This window comes from Pomacea canaliculata, linkage group LG1 (genome assembly GCF_003073045.1).
Source record: "Pomacea canaliculata isolate SZHN2017 linkage group LG1, ASM307304v1, whole genome shotgun sequence".
NCBI lineage: Eukaryota > Metazoa > Mollusca > Gastropoda > Architaenioglossa > Ampullariidae > Pomacea > Pomacea canaliculata.
In genome coordinates, this window is record NC_037590.1 from 22,287,928 (window position 1) to 22,303,766 (window position 15,839).

Sequence of the window (15,839 nt, forward strand, 5' to 3'; positions counted from 1 at the left end):
ATAGGATTTTATCTCCACTAGAGGAAATGATAAAAAAAATAAAATAAAAAGAAGAATGGGCTAATAAGGCGCCAGTAATGTTAGCGAATAAAAATAATGTATCCTTAATCTATCTTATGTTTATATACCTTATATAATATAATTTATTTTTATTATTAACTTATTGTAAATCTGTAACTTAATATATTACATAACATAACTTTTTCTCTAGTGAAGCTTAAATCATTATCATTACTAAAGAAACACTAAAATTGCACATTTCCCCACATCCCCAATGCAGTTGGGAAACATTGCAGTAGCACTGTAGTACTGTTTATAGTTACAAAATAAGGTGAGAGGAGAGGAATGGAAAGACGATGAGAGAAGATGACTACCTGCTGCTGCAGGTGTTGACGAAAGAGTCTTAATCTGTGTTTTAAAAGTTTCGAACTTAGTCATGGTGAGAAGCAAGATGGAAAATGTATTACCGACATTGGAACGATACAAGGAAGAAGGCTGAGCCTAAATGTAGAGTGGTCTTTAATGTAAAAAATAAAATGACTTTTAAAAATTAATATGTCCTTATGAGCTCTGTGCTAGAATTCTAAACATGATCTTCACTTTCAACACTTTGATGTTGAAGCTCCTGTTACATCACATTGAAATGACACGAGAGGAAAGCGAGTACACTTTTATTAACGAAATGAAATGTAGTCCGCTTACCACATGCACAACAAACAAACAATTATTACAGCAACGACAGCATCCTCAGAGGAGCATAGTATACAACAGTGACATTCTCCATGTCCAATCCTCGTTGACGGTTACACTCCTGTCTTCACGAATCACCTTGGTTACAAAACTTGGAACTGTGGTCACAGTATCGAGAGTCGCACAAGAACCAATTTTTTTTCGGTCACAAAAGTTGGTTGTTGTTAGAGTAACAAAACTGAGATTTACCTATTTTCTCTGACAGGTGCTATCAGAGTAATGGTTTGTAAGTCAACTAGAGTTCTACTGTGTGTCGGTATCTTGGCAATTAAAAAATTCAGTTAAACAAAATGGAAGTCTGACAATTTCTGACTCCTACATACTCGTCCTGTGTCCCTCAAAAGCGTCCAATTTCTGATCCGTGTTTTACATTAGCAACAATAGTTCACAGACCCTGGAAAATCCCTCCATTATTGTAACAACTAATCATCTTTACCGAAGCAATTGTGTCCAGAGAAATTATCATTTTATTGCAACGTTAGACTGCCAGCTTGAGTCAAAGATGAACAGGAAAACATTCGTAAGATCCAGCAACATAAAATAATAATCTTAGTATAAGACGCCGAATCAGACGATAACAACACAGTAGGACTCAGTGGCTGGTAACCAACGACAACCGCATGTCGAGTCTTTTACCTGTGGTGTTACCTTTTAGTTCCCATACCGTACCCAAGCAACTTTGTGATATATCATGTATGAAGTTAGATAATCATCAGCACACCTTCAGCCGTTAGAAAAAAGTTTTTGAATTCACGCGCTGAAAAGTGTGTGACTTACCTCCCCTTGTAACTTAAGATTTGGTGTCGATAAGCAAAAAAAATTTTTTTTCTATTCTGGATAAAGACAGTTTTCATTTTACATCCAAGTAGATAAACCGACCGCAAAGAAAAGATAAAAATTTCATATTTTCACAAAATGTATGTATTGTATAAATAGAGTATTTTTCTGCCCCTTAGCTTTATTTCCTTATTTACAGCGAATCCAGTCATCTATTTTTATTTCAAGTTCGATCAGTGCAAAAGTTATAATTCCAGTTGAAAGTTACCGATATTGTTAAAAGAGAACGAATCAAATGTTGAATGGAAAACAAGCTATTTTGAATCGAGCCAGACATTCACCAAATTAACAAACTACTTGAAAAGTGCTGAAGATTGTGTACACGTGGTACAGTTACCACATCACCCAGTAATGTCGGTAACACTTGCACTGGACATCAGGGACATTACCAGCACCAAACTCACTGAGAATGAACCTTGACCTCTGCACTCAAGGTATTCCTCAACAGGTGTGCATCTTAATCCATTGCACAATCACTTGGTTACATTACCGAAGCAAAGCAAATAATCTTAAAGCTTTTATTTAAAAAAAAACATCTGGGGCAGCTCCTTTGACGTGCATCAAAAACTACTCGACACAAATCAAGCTGATTTAACTGTCAAGAACAGTCGCCATGGCGACAGGTGGTTGCCGTATCACAGCAGCAAATATTTATGTATGTACAGAAACATGTTGGTAAAATATTTCATACTGAAATCACATGACGACATTACATGAAGAGGGATACTTGAAGTCTTCCCTTGGCTTCACCTGTGGCACGGAATGTTACAGTACATGTCTCATGTCCTCGTCAGACTTGTCTCCAAGAATATTTGGCATGATTCGCGATGTGTTCTTGTGCATCAGTTCTCCTTTCCAACGAAATTTAAGAGACAATGAATCAGCAAAGAAATTAATTGCAGGTAAATCTTTGACTACAAAGCTGAAGTCAGGTGGAGCAAACAAATATCGTCGAATCACCTGAACTGTAGTCACAAACCTGTTTGCGTTATTTGTCAATACATCTCCAGTGTCCGCCATGTGTAAACATCACACCTTTAGCCACTTTCTGGTCTAAACAAATACTTGGCCATTAATCTGTATGTCACTTATAAATACTCCGCCATTAGCCTTTTTTTGTAGCCATTTTCCGAACTATCTAGTGACATGCTTGTCTTGAGGACTTGAACATGCTTCTCGTCGCAGCATTCCTTTGTCGTGGTTCTCTTGAAGCCATTCTCTTATTTCACAGAGCTTTATGTGCCACAGGTTCAGAAACATCCTTACCAAGCTGCCTTGTGTCGATGGCTACAATGTACAAACAAGGTTGTAACACACGTGGGACGTTAGGTCAAGGATCAGGTTGCATGTAAGGTCACACGCCGCACCTTGTCCAAAACCGTCTTTGGCTCGTGTGCACGTGAGGTCCTAAACATGAAGTTTAAGTCTCAATGGGCGAGTCGACTTGTCAGACCAAACCTAGCGGTCGACTTGTACGTGAGATCAGATTGAAGACATTTTCAACACTTTACATACCCAGAGGGTATAGTGGTATACAGGTGTATTGTCACAATACTGTCTGTGACACTAACACGTGACGTATTGCCAGGGGTAGGGGGAATAACGAGCCACGCGGACATTTCTGACGGGGTGGGGTGGAAGTGAGAAGAGGGGAGGATGGGGACAGTGGAGGGAGGAGCGTGGGTCAGGCAGGCTCCGCTGTCAGTCTCATCAGGCCACCATGACATTTGCTTGTCATCCTGAAGGCAGTCGTCTGGATTTACGAATTTGTCCACAATAAATAAATATTTAGCTATCAAGCTGGTTTTTAGTTCGACGATTATCTTGTCTGTTTCATCGGATTTTTATTCTAGCAAAGAAAAATTTACTAGGATGGAAGATTCTACCTCCTGAGTGTGGGACGGAGTAACGTGCACTCCTATGTGACAGGCTTGTTTGATCACTCAAATCTTAGGATGAATATCTCGACAGTGGTTACAGCGAGGTCTTTATCCATTCAGTCTTTTCTTCGGCATTTTCTTCTCTCTTTCACTATCTTTCTCTCTTGTAAGCTATTTTGTAGGCTCCTAAATCTCAGAGAACAGATATCTTGCTTCGCTTTTCACGCCACAAAGAACTTAAGCCCTGATTTTATGGGTTATCTCGAGTGCCACCATTGTAAAAGAAGGTTTACTGGGGGATCGCGGCTAGAGAAAACATCACGACACGAGAGGCCAAAAGCAGCAAGTGATACGCATGCACACACACGAACGCATTCACACATACAGAGGAGAAATCAAATTTTCTTTCTCACTCACACACACGTATACACACACACACCTTTGGTTTAATGTAAGCAGAATGTATGGACGACTGTGAGATATACATATAAGTCCTATGTGCCAAGGTCTTCTAAATGGTGAGGTAGGTAGGTGAGTTGGTTGGTAAGTAGGTAAGTATGCAGGCGGTTAGGTAGGTAGACAGGTTAGCACCTGGCAAGTAAGCTTATCAGGTAGGTAATCCTGATCTCAGTGAAGCCCGGCTATTATCTTCAATTTGTTGATGCTCCAGTCCTGCGCCCCACATGAGCGCCATTACAGGAGTAGTCGGCGCTGTTCTGAACACCATCAATATTTCGTCTCATCTCTCTACCCTCCCTCTCTGCGACTGATAGATGAAAGGAACGCACCCACACGACCACAGCGAACAGTCATCTGTCTGTTTGGGTCCCCCCTCCCGATACCTCAGATATCATTGTTTGCGGCTGAAGGGTCTCCGGTAAATAACACTTCACGTTAAAACAAAAACAGTCAACAAGAACTGCACAGCCCACACTGAGGCTACAGAGTGAGGTCTTGTGGCGACGTCAGCGGTGTACTTCTGCATCGTCTCCCCCTCTTCACCGTCGTCGTCGTCGTCGTCCTTGCTATCATTGACTTTTTTCCTCTTTTTGTCCCGCTTGACCGGCGGTTTTGCTGTATGCGGCTGCACCGTGCTGAGAGCAAACAATGGCGATGACGACATGTTGGCGAAGACAGACTCCGATGGGTGGCACTTCTGTTGGAGAACGGCCTCCAACTGCGGGTCCCTAAGGTCCAGCGCCTTGCCCCCGTGTGAGCAGGTGCCGTACAGGAAACTCTCCGGTTTCTCGCGGCGAATGCGCTCAAGCGTGCAGTCACACGGGATGGGCGACTCGTAGAGGCTCAGAAATCCGAACGTGTCTTGTGGGTACTCGAAAATGAAGCTGATGTCGCTCACTTCCGTCTTCTCCAGCAACAAGTTCAGCTTGGGACGCAGGCCGTTGAATGCTCCCCGCTCGACTGAGCGCAGAGGATTCTCGCTGAAGCAGATGGTCGTGGCTGTGATGCCCCGCAAACCGTCACGCGGCAGCCGCGTGATGTTGTTCTTGTCCAGGAACAGGTAACGCAGCTTGGCGAGGTCCCTGATGGGCTCCAGTGGCACGACGGTCAGCCCCGCTCGCCGGATCTTGAGGTCTTTGATGCAGAATCTCTGGCCGGTGAACATGAGCTTGCTGAAGTCATTCGTGGAGAACTGATGTACAGTTCGTTCAGGCAGTAGGCACCCACGAAAGCGTCCTCCCCCACCTCCGCAAAGCTGTTGGCGGTGAGGTCAAGCGAGGTCAGGTTGGACAGCGTGCGCATGGCCTCGGTAGGTATACGTGTCAGGTTGCAGAACTCGGCAGTCAATGTCGCCAGCGAGTCCTCCAGTCCAGCGAAGGCCCCGTCCTCCAGCAGCTCGATGTTGTTCTTGCTCAATACCAACTCCTGCAGCTGCGTCAGCGTGGCGAAGCTACCGTTGTGCAGCCGCGAGATGACGTTGGACGACAGGTCCAGTGACTGCAGGTTGTGCAGACGACCGATGGCACCAGGTACTTCCGACAACATGTTGGAGCCAAGATGCAGGTGCTGCAGGCTCTCCGCGCCATCAAACACGTCATCAGCCAGACTGCGAATGTTGGAGTTGTACAGCCGCAGCTTGCTGAACGAGTTCAGGCCAAGGCCCTTAAAAAGCCCCACCGTCACGTCCGAGGCGTGCGCGTGCCCTTGTTGTTGAAGCTGAGGCGCAGCTCTTGCAGCTGGCTACAACCCTTCAGGAAGAGGAGAGGTTCGCTGAAGGGCAGGTTGGTGGCTTGTAGGTCCAGCACCACCAGCGTGTTCCGTATGTTGGCTAAGACGTCCTGCTCCAGTCGCAGGCCAGCGTTGCCGTTGAGGTGAAGGATGGCCAGGCGCAGGCCCGGCGGCAGGTCGGCTCGCGTGACGTGCTGCAGGTCGCAGTAGTCCAGCTTGACCATCACCGCCACGTCCACCACCGTCAGGGCGCCAGGTCTGGCACACGAGGCAGGCGCTGGTGCGAGCACAGCACGGCGTACGCGCGCCCCACCTGCTGCACGTGGTCCTCCCTGCACGTGCAGGGGACTGGGCAGGGCCAGGCAGAACTCTGGGGCGACACCTGCACCGCCAATCGCAGGAGTAGAAGAAACAACAGCAACAATGCCATCCCTCAGATGCTGAGAAGAGAAATAAAAACATTCCGCATATTGGATCAAGTAGCTTTTCGTTTGTAGGTAAAGTAAGAATTGGTGAAAATAATCATTCGAAACGAGACAAAAAAAGTTGAATTGTAACCTAAGTATATCTTCGTATTATCTGTACAATGCCAATAGGATGAGACCATTAGATGGCTGTGATGACGAACTTTGGATCATGCAGTGATGACAACAACGACTTCACTACTTACATGAAAGTGAAGACAAAATCTAGGAATGCAGAGATGGCAGCACGTGCTTTACTATTTACCTCTTCCAGTACTATATCTCTAAATATTCACCAGCCAACCTACCAACAATTAATATATCAAGCTGTTGCTGTAAACACAATTCTGCATCACCCTGAGAGCACGCACTATCCCGTGGTTCACCCTCCAGACAGACACCAAAACATCGCCTTAAGGGCACTGACAGAAGCCATTTCACTTCTCCCTCTTCTTGTTATCGCAGTGCAAGAGTGATGACTTCTGGAGCCTTAGAACTTGAGATAAAATGGCAATTCGGCCTAAACAAAGACTGGGTACTTTTTGAACGTAGTATAAACAGTGTTTGGCTGAGAAACACGGCTTTCTCCTTACACTTAGGATTTCCATGGCCACCTACCCCACCTCCCCCGATTTTGGAGAGATTCGCGGGAAAGTAAACTTAAAACAGACATAATTTGAAGATAAAACAATTAAGAAAAAGTCTAGTCTAGCAGTTGGTCTCGTGTGTAGTCGGTGACCGGAATGAAATCGTCTAAGGTCCAGTTCTAACTTCAAACTGATTGCAAATCAAATTGTACCCGGCACCAGTTGGTCCTGTGGGCTTTCACAATACCGGCGTGATGTCGATAAAGCGACTTCAGATTAAATTTTCCACCAGGATGTGGAAAAAAAGACAAGATTGTTCCTTGCGAAAAAAACACAGCAAAGAAAGTTTTAGTAAAATGCGAAAATAATCCCAAAGGAAAGATTAAGGACGACATACGTATCCATTTTCGTACATTTTATGTTTGATTATTTTTTGTTTTTATTTATTTTTTTTAGTGGAGGAGGGAGAGGCAAAGCATTTTTAGTCTATTGTAGGGTAGTAAAGCAGTTGCTGGTGAAGTCACAAAAATTGCGGAGCGCTGGTTACCTTTAAAATAAAACAGAGGTCAAGGACTACCTTAGTCTCTGTGTACTTTGGCGTTCTGTCTTTTGTTCTCCTGCAACCTACCACCTCCATATTTTTGTCAAAGTGTAGTCTTAATTTTTACATGTTGAGTACAATGGTTTTACAGGGATTGACCAATAAATCGATACGCCTTACACTTATTCTTTTATTTGATTGTTTGTTTGTTCGTTCGTTCGTTTAGTCTTTATCCCTCCAAAATGTCTGGTTCATGCAGAATTTCAAGAATTCGACTGCTGGGAATCCTCGGTTGTCTTCCTCCTTGCTGCACTTGAGATCTTGGAGTGAGACCCAAACAGTTGTGGCATCAGTTCCCACCTCCGTATCTCAACCAGTCTGACTCCTAAACCTCTCCGTTTAGTCGTTCCTCCCCGCTGAGTTCCTCCTCTGGCACCGAGCATCCTCACCGAGCGCCCCCTACCCAGCAAGGAGGACCACAGAGAGAGTAAAGGGAGAGTACTCTCATGCTGTGTTTGTGTCGATAGCACGAGCGTGATGTCTGTAGAGATGCAATCTTTGCTGGGAAATCGCTTCGGAAACCCATTGCTGTATGTAGATATTTTTTTTCTTGGACGGCGGAGCAATAAAGGATTAGAAGACATTTCTAAAACTGTACGAAATGAAGGCGCGTGCGAGTGTGTATGTGTGTGTGTGTGTGCGTGCGTGTTATTTCAATTACAGGAGAAAAAAGAAATAAAAAATTAATAGAATATGTGCCGTCATCTAATTACTTTTTGTACTGAAAATAAAATTTTAAATGCCTCGCACGTAAGCAATCATCATACACACCCACTCATACACATTTCTCTTTTATTCAAGAACACACGCACGCAGACGCAAACACACACGCGCTTTTCGCACCAAAAAAATTCTTGGACACATACTTCGTTAACTTTACAATCAACAGAAAGTTAATCTCATTCTGCGAGACCTGTCGGCGAGCAGCCTGACCCCAACAAGGGAGGAAATCGAGTTCAAATGAAAGAGCTTGAGCGCGCGCACACGTGCGGTCTGTGTGGCGGCATGGCGGGACTGACCCGAATTCGCCTGATTCCGAAAAATAAACGACTGCAATAGAATTCAAGTGGAATTACTTTTTCATCAAGCTCTTCTCGGTGCTTGGGAGCCATGCCGGTCTTCAGCCTGTCGCTGTTTTGTCCAAGGGACGGCCATTTGGAGATGGGGGCGTGGCGGCCATGGTCCCTCGACGCTTGCGAGCTCGGTTGTCTGCCCGCCTGCTACACAGTGTGGCAGGCCCTTTATTAGCTTTGTGTCTTCCCCCCAACAACTTCAACCTGTTGGTTGTGCTGAAGGTTTTCCCGGTACCTCATTGTGGTTTCACCACCACGGTCAGGAATGTAATTAGCGTCCTGGGTTCAGATCTTGAGGGATGCTGGCAATCCGGGTACTCCAGGTTATCTCGCACGTTCACACCCTTTAATGCGAGATTACCACTGCTAGATGTACTTTATTATTATTTAACTTTGCTTAACAAAAATGAGGTATCGAGATTTTGAGAGCCATAGGAACACCAGAATTATTAGCAACTCTCATTGTAATCACGAAAGCATCGCAGTTTGACTGCATGATCACAGTAAAGGTGATGAGCGCTCCGTCATTATATACCAGACAGTGTATGATCAGAAAATTTAATATGCCACCTTCTTGTTTCTTAATTACAACACATGGAACCTCAAAGAAGATCCATTTCCTGACCCTTAATCTAGCTTACCCTCTGATGTGACCCTCAATCAGTATTAACCTTCTGTTAGCTAGTATAACCTTTCTGCCCCTAGTTTGTCATTAGTCGAGGAATGGATGTCCAATCAAGTCCTTGCTTACTGATCACACATTTGTCACAAAAACACCTAGTACATTTTGAGTGAAAACTGCTCTACAGACTGGAAAGAGTTTTTTTTCTTTTTTGTTTTTAAAGAAAGGCAGCTCATCCTTGAAATTGTAACGAGCTGCGGAAGGGGTTAAGGGTCACACAGGACCTGGGATGCTTCTTATCATCGAAGCTCGGATACAATACTCTACTCAGAAACGGGCATTTAAACAGACAGATAGCATTTACACGAGAAAACTGTATATTTTTTTTAAAAGTTGTTCCGACATTAACTCGAAGAGACTGCGTGTTGTGAAGCGCAGATGTTCCAGTATTCACACACGAAATAAATGAACTTAAACACGTGTTTTGTAATGCTGGAAGTGGTTAGGTTACAGCCAATCATGATGGCCGCTGTCTGGTGAAGTGCCGGCAGAGGACAACGGACCGATTCCCAGAGCGCCTACAGTCATCGCTGTCGAGGAAGGAGGTTCATTTGTATATCATCTAAAGGTCATCTGGACCAGACGATCTTTGCCTACGCACAACGGAAATCACCTTCATCAGAACTGTACTGCTTAGCGAGAATTCTTCATTCTTTAAGGCTTCATAATCAGTGAAGGTTCTGGAATGGAAGGAGTACAACCTTTTTGTGAAGAAAGTAACAAAAAAATCAAAAACACTAGCCATCGCTTAACATCAAACATCTTCCTATAAGAAGGAGAATGTAGCAATGACCGGTATATTTTGATATGCGTAATTTCTTCAATCGTTCCTTCATCTTTATATCGAAAAAGAAAGATGCAAATTGACATACCTTTATATATCTACAGATGCATTTATAAATAGTTGTATGTATACGGATGCTATACAATCATTAGTACACATTCTAGTGATAATGTTTACAGGGTTAGGGTGTTGCCACGTGACACAGGGATCATTATTACGCAATATTTACAATTAGTACTAAACTATTTGGATAGTTTTCTCTTCAGTGTGTATTTGATTCATTAGCCTTTGACAATGACAAGCAATGAACCGTGTTGAACTCTAGTTCAAGCTCATTAGAGATTCTCTGATAAAGCTTGTGTACATTGAGAGAAACAAGTATACTTTCAAATACTAACGGGCGTAACGGCATTACTTTCACGGCAGTATAAATTAACGGAACAATTTGTATAATTGAAGACCGGAAGTTTTACGTCACAGAACGGACGGGGTGCACTGAGCGCAGTAAAAGAATGACTAGGACACAATCCCGATTTCTCAATGACACCATGGACAGGTATAGGTGGACTGCTGTCTGTCTGCCGAGACCAACGCTTAGCCTCTTGCGAAGTTCTTCACTGTTAGTCTTGGCGAGCCTAAACAGAGAATGTGACTAAACCGGAAGCTTTGTACACTCCTGCCTCGTTTTAGTAGTTAACTAGGAAAAAAAATCGTCTGCCAGCAGTCCAGTCATACAAGTTCGTGATGACACTAGGGCCTATGACTAGTATGACTAGTACATGCACTTCGGAGGAGTGCGAGGCAGCCGCTCGCTCGCTCACTCTCGGGAGACAGAGAGGAAAAACAGAGAGACAGAGACAAAGAGAGACAGAGACGGAAAGGAAGAACATGATTGTGTCTGTAGGGTTCTGTTTGTAACAATTCTTCCGACTAAAATCGATGTCAGTGCCAACATTAGCCCCAGAACCACTGAAAAAAAAATATACAAGCTTCAAAGCCCTGTCAGCATGCTCACTCTCTCCTCTCGATCGCACGTCGTCTCAAAACACAACACAACCAAAAAGTGTTGAAACTCATAAACCCTTGCTGGCAACTACCCCGAGCGATAAAACCTCCTGCAACTGCCGGCAACACACGGCTACTTCTCCTCCTCCTGAATTCAAAGACACTAAAATGCAATCGATCTATGGCGCAGTAAAATCTCTGTTTCTGCCAGGAATTGCGAGGAGATTTAAATGCCTCATAATGCCTTGTCATTTTTCTCCATCGTCTGAAACATAAGCCGCCCTGGCCTCCCTCCCCAGCCTCCGGCAAGTATTCCACACACACACCAGCACACAAACACGCACATTCAAATACAAACCTTAAGGCAATAATAATAATAATAATAATAATAACAATAATAATAATAATAATATATTTATATTTATAGAGTTCACGAGTGCACTTAAGGTGCTTTCCACATCGTCAAATATCAGCAAGCATCAAATAAGCCTTTCAAATATTCGTTCATCATTATTCAGATCATTAATGCCTACGCAGTCACTCTCTCTCTCTATCACTCTCTCACAGTCCCAAACGTTCAACATATGCAAACACATGTACAGAACATGCACACACATGCATAATATTATGTATACGCATGTACATATCAGTACACAAACCTACAATTCTCCTTTCCTCTTTCTTTTTTTTTTTTGTCTCTCTCTCTCCCACACACATTTCTGTTATCTTTCAAGAAGACCTTGACGCTCGATTGAAGCTTTGTTGATAATAAAGGCGACTGCCCCCACGGTCCGACACCGCCACTCCCCGATGCGATGTTACAAGGAAAATAATGCTGTAGTCGCGGTACTTGATGGCTGTCATCTCCGCGGCCGGCTGTCGTCTCCCCCGCTAACGACGTTACATTAAATACTTGAGCAGACGCTGACTGCCGGCTCTGGGGGGCTTCATGCTGTTTGTGACATCGCTGGAGGTGACTTCTACATGGCTTCGTGCTGACGTCCCAAAAGCATTTTCTTCTTTATTTTTTTTTTAATTTCCGGTTCCCAAAAAAATCGTTCCTATCTTTCTTTCTTTATCAAAGAGCTTCGCTTCACGAGCCAAAGAAAGGAAGGAAGAAAGAAATAAGAAGACTAGAGTATCGTAAGCTGATGAAAAGATTTAACAAGCAATTCAGATGATTTTCAGAAAATTCGTCAACGTAAAGAATCATAATTTACGTACAGTGTAGTGAACCAGTATGCATCAGTATGAACCAATATGAAGATTGTTGAGCCAGTGAGCAACAAAAGCCATGTTGCCGAATTCGATTAAGTAAAGTTATATATCATGAACTACTGGAAAATTATCTCCAAACTGTATTATTGACTGAACTATCTGTTTCTGAAAACATCAGTACTTCTTAAACTTAAATTTTTCAAGCTTTAAAAATAATTTTTTCCCCGACTGTATTTGAAAGTACATCTCCTGCTTCCGGACCAAAGTGTTCCATCTACCAACACTAGCTAAACTAGGCAAAGAATAATTTCAAGAAACCTATTTCACTTTACCTATTTGAAAGTGGTCACTGAAATAAATTCCCTGCCTCTTAAGTTAAAGTGTTGCGACTACAAAAACCATCAAACAGCTCATTCCAAGGTAGATAAGCAGCTTTGTCCAAGGGAGACAAACAGCGTAGTGCACGTGACCGAGAGTCGTGAAGTCGGAGAAGGGGAAGTCGATGACCTCGTGTGATCGGGTACGGTCAGCACCCGTCTACAGACACCAGCCTGATGATGCCTGACGTTACGGCAGACACTTGGACTGTTTAACAGCCTCACTGTCATTTCTCGTCTGCTGCACAGCGGTAGTTATCACGTGACTTCTTCTTCCTCAATGATTTGAAAGCACAAAAAAAAAGTCAAAAGTACCGGCATCCTTTGAAGTCCGCAACATTACAATCAGCTTCCTCCCAGCTTCTGGCGAGACAACTCTTGTAGATGGTGAAAATGTCAAAGGTCCACAAGAGTGTGACATTATTTTCCCAACAAATATTGCTAATAATGGATGAGCTTGGTTCACTAGTTCCCATCTCAAAGAGTACATACCTTCGTCTCCTTTTAAGCGATACAAATCTAGAGACATCATCATTTTCGAAAAAAAGATTAAAAAACATCGACATCAGGAAAGTACATGGACAAGACTTGGAGAGTTGTGGACACCTTGATTTTGGAGCGTCCATGGTCTTGGTCATGAGTTAAAACTCCTTCTGTGTGTGATGATGAATTGTATTTTGAAAATGAAGGCGTTTGTAAGGGGATAGTTGAAACTCTTCAGTTTTTGTGGAACAGTACCTTGTGTCGAGCACAATTCAATTATTTTTTTTTTAAGACACTCATGTAGGTCATTAAGACAAGACTGAAGAATCATTGCTACATCCCTCGGAATTTTTTTTTCGCGAGAATCGTTTCCTTGAAATCCCTCGTTTGTCGAGATGTATTCCGTTGCTTGCTTTTCAGCTCAGCTCCAGAGCACTGCAACCTGTGATACTCAGCACAACCATTGCCGTACTTCTCGCGATTTTTTTTTTCGCTGGCAAAATCTATAAACGCAGCTTTCTTCTCCTACAATTGCCCTCCGTTAGCTGTGTGCTGGCTGGTGTGGGTGAGCAGATGACTGCTGATAAGGGATGTATACCTGTGACGGCCGTTACTATAGCAACAAGGCATTAATTTCGGAGTGTAAAGCAGAGTTACATGTCACTTAACGTTATTTTCACTCGTAAACTGATGTTCACGGACGCGATAACTGCCTGACGCCTGCAAGCCCTCGCTCCTGACGAGCTCTGACGACACGCAGATCGCTCCTTGCACGTGTGTGCGTGTGGGTTTGTGTGTGTGTGTGTGCGGTGTGCGTGTGTGTGTGTGTGTGTGTTTTGTGCTTGTTTATACTCGATCACATGGCCTCTTTCCCCACTGCCCCTTGTCTCTTGTCAAGCGCATTGAGATTGCCTCCGTGTGGGGAAATGCAGTATACAGAGCCTATAATTATTATTACTACTACTACTTTACACTTAATTTCCATCGAATTCGCTACTCTGATTGAGGTTACAGGCATAGGATCTCAGAGATGATTAGTAATACTAATTACATTAATTAATATATTAGTAATGATACCAAAATAATATTTGAATCTGATAAAAACTGCTCAAAAATCGCTAAAAGAAAAGGCGTGGGTAAATTTGTCAGGAAATCCGGAGGCTGTTTCACGTAAGATAAAAACCCCGATGCCCCAGGTAAAGTAGGTACGAAGAATGTCAGATAAGAGAAAAAATTCTGAAAATTCAGCGACTTTTTTGCTAGTGGGAAATGGGAATATTGTCCTAGGTATTGCAAGAACAAAGGAATTATATTGGCTAAGAAAGAACGAAAGATATTTTTCACTTGTGGTGCGGACATTTGAGGAGTTCCCTTTCCTCAAAATGTTCTCAATCAATGTTTCTTTGTTGATTATTAGCCATATAATTATAAAGTCTTTCCTTTTCAGAATAGATGGGAAATGGTTTAAAAAGATGCAGGTTGGTATGAAAGCGGAAACATATTCTCGGAGGAGTTCTTTATTCATGCTGCATGCGCATATCTTGCAATAAAAAGAGAGACAAAGGAAAGACATGTTGCAGAAACACTCTTTTATGTCGGACATTTTTCATTCAATTAAATTAAATTCAATTCAATTAATTAATTCTGACTCAGGTTTTAATAAAATAATTAGTTTTTGCTATTTGTTTGGATTACTGAATTTACTGATTTATTTTAATTTGAAGATTAAGTTCTTTATTTTTCCTCAACAAAGAGAAGACAGAGAAAGATTGATGCTGTTCTCGAACATTCCGTACAAACCTAATCACGTGGTGTATCCGGGTTAATTAGCAAGGTCTGTCTTACTCTATGATGCACCATTACAAAAATCGAGCATCGTGAAAGTATCGCCAACACCACTAAAGCCAAATAGCTAAGTGTCTCGATAAGAAGTGATGAGTAGGTTTAAAACTGTAACTGAGCCTAGTCACCACTTTAACGACGACGACGACGACGACCATGACGACCATGACGACCACGACAACCCCAACAACCATCATCATCATCATCATCATCATCATCCCCCTCCAATTACTTCTACGCTATTAACTATACTAATTAAAAAATAATCGTCCGTTTCTTCAAATAACTCTTACTCACCCGTAAACTGATTACACGTAGCAGTGCTGCTAACTCAGCGAGAGGCGGCGGAATCTCCTCCAGTCGCTCGCTGCTGGCCGACGATGATTTAGCTTCTCCAGTGGCCTCGTTGTTGTGCGCGAGAGCACACAGGGCGGTGAGGCGGCTCCTCCCTCGCCGCGCGCCACGGAGGGACTGGAGTAGACAGAAGCACATCAAAGTCGTCTGTCTTCATGAGCGCAGAGGTGCCACCAAAGATAGCGTCTCACCAACCAACGAATTTTTTTCCCAGCCCACCCAGGGAACTGCTTGACTGCAAATGTTGCCCTGACATCGACAAACCCAAGATCTAATTTGAATTCTTGAGATGGTGCTGCTGGTCTTTTCTGGACGAACATTGTCGAGCGAGGATAAACATTTCACCGAGAAAAAAATATTTCCGTGCTGTAGTTTTTCTGAGATAAAAATAAAAAGATTTTCACGAAGTAAAAGTCCTCGACCGAAGCGCACGTGTCAATCATATTTCCAACACTCGTTTAAGCATCAATATTTAGTTTATGCTTCAATTGCTCTCTAGATAGATAAAGAGTTTATTTCATTAGATATTTTACGAAATTTCGTTACAGACAGAATTATAAAAGTGAGATGTTGATCAGTAACAACAGCAATGGCTCCAGAGGTTATAGCGTGTATTTCAGTAACAATAGCGCTTTCTCGGGTTACTAAAAATAGATTGTGACGTCACGCAGAAGAGCATCATGGGATTGCTTTGCGGGCAAACACTGCACGTTGT

General features: G+C 43.1%; 2 protein-coding genes across 2 annotated transcripts; both read right to left on the bottom strand.

Moving 5' to 3' along the window:
- Positions 1-655: 655 nt before the first annotated feature.
- On the bottom strand, positions 656-5,223 carry LOC112572771. Its single transcript, XM_025252644.1, has one exon. The coding sequence runs from the start codon at positions 5,089-5,091 to the stop codon at positions 4,357-4,359; it is 735 nt and encodes a 244-aa protein (XP_025108429.1). The 5' UTR covers positions 5,092-5,223; the 3' UTR covers positions 656-4,356.
- Positions 5,224-5,480: 257 nt separating this feature from the next.
- On the bottom strand, positions 5,481-15,482 carry LOC112572780. Its single transcript, XM_025252657.1, has 2 exons — positions 15,068-15,482; positions 5,481-6,094 (listed from the first exon to the last, which is right to left on the bottom strand). Exons 1-2 carry the CDS (start codon positions 15,260-15,262, stop codon positions 5,606-5,608), a joined length of 684 nt encoding a protein of 227 aa, XP_025108442.1. The 5' UTR covers positions 15,263-15,482; the 3' UTR covers positions 5,481-5,605.
- Positions 15,483-15,839: the final 357 nt, after the last annotated feature.

Coding starts and splice junctions, on each gene's coding strand:
- LOC112572780 (XM_025252657.1), bottom strand. CDS start 15,262: ATGTGCTTCTGTCTACTCCAGTCCCTCCGTGGCGCGCGGCGAGGGAGG. Junction 6,095..15,067: donor TACGTGTAATCAGTTTACGG/GTGAGTAAGAGT, acceptor TTCTCTTCTCAG/CATCTGAGGGATGGCATTGT.
- LOC112572771 (XM_025252644.1), bottom strand. CDS start 5,091: ATGTTCACCGGCCAGAGATTCTGCATCAAAGACCTCAAGATCCGGCGA.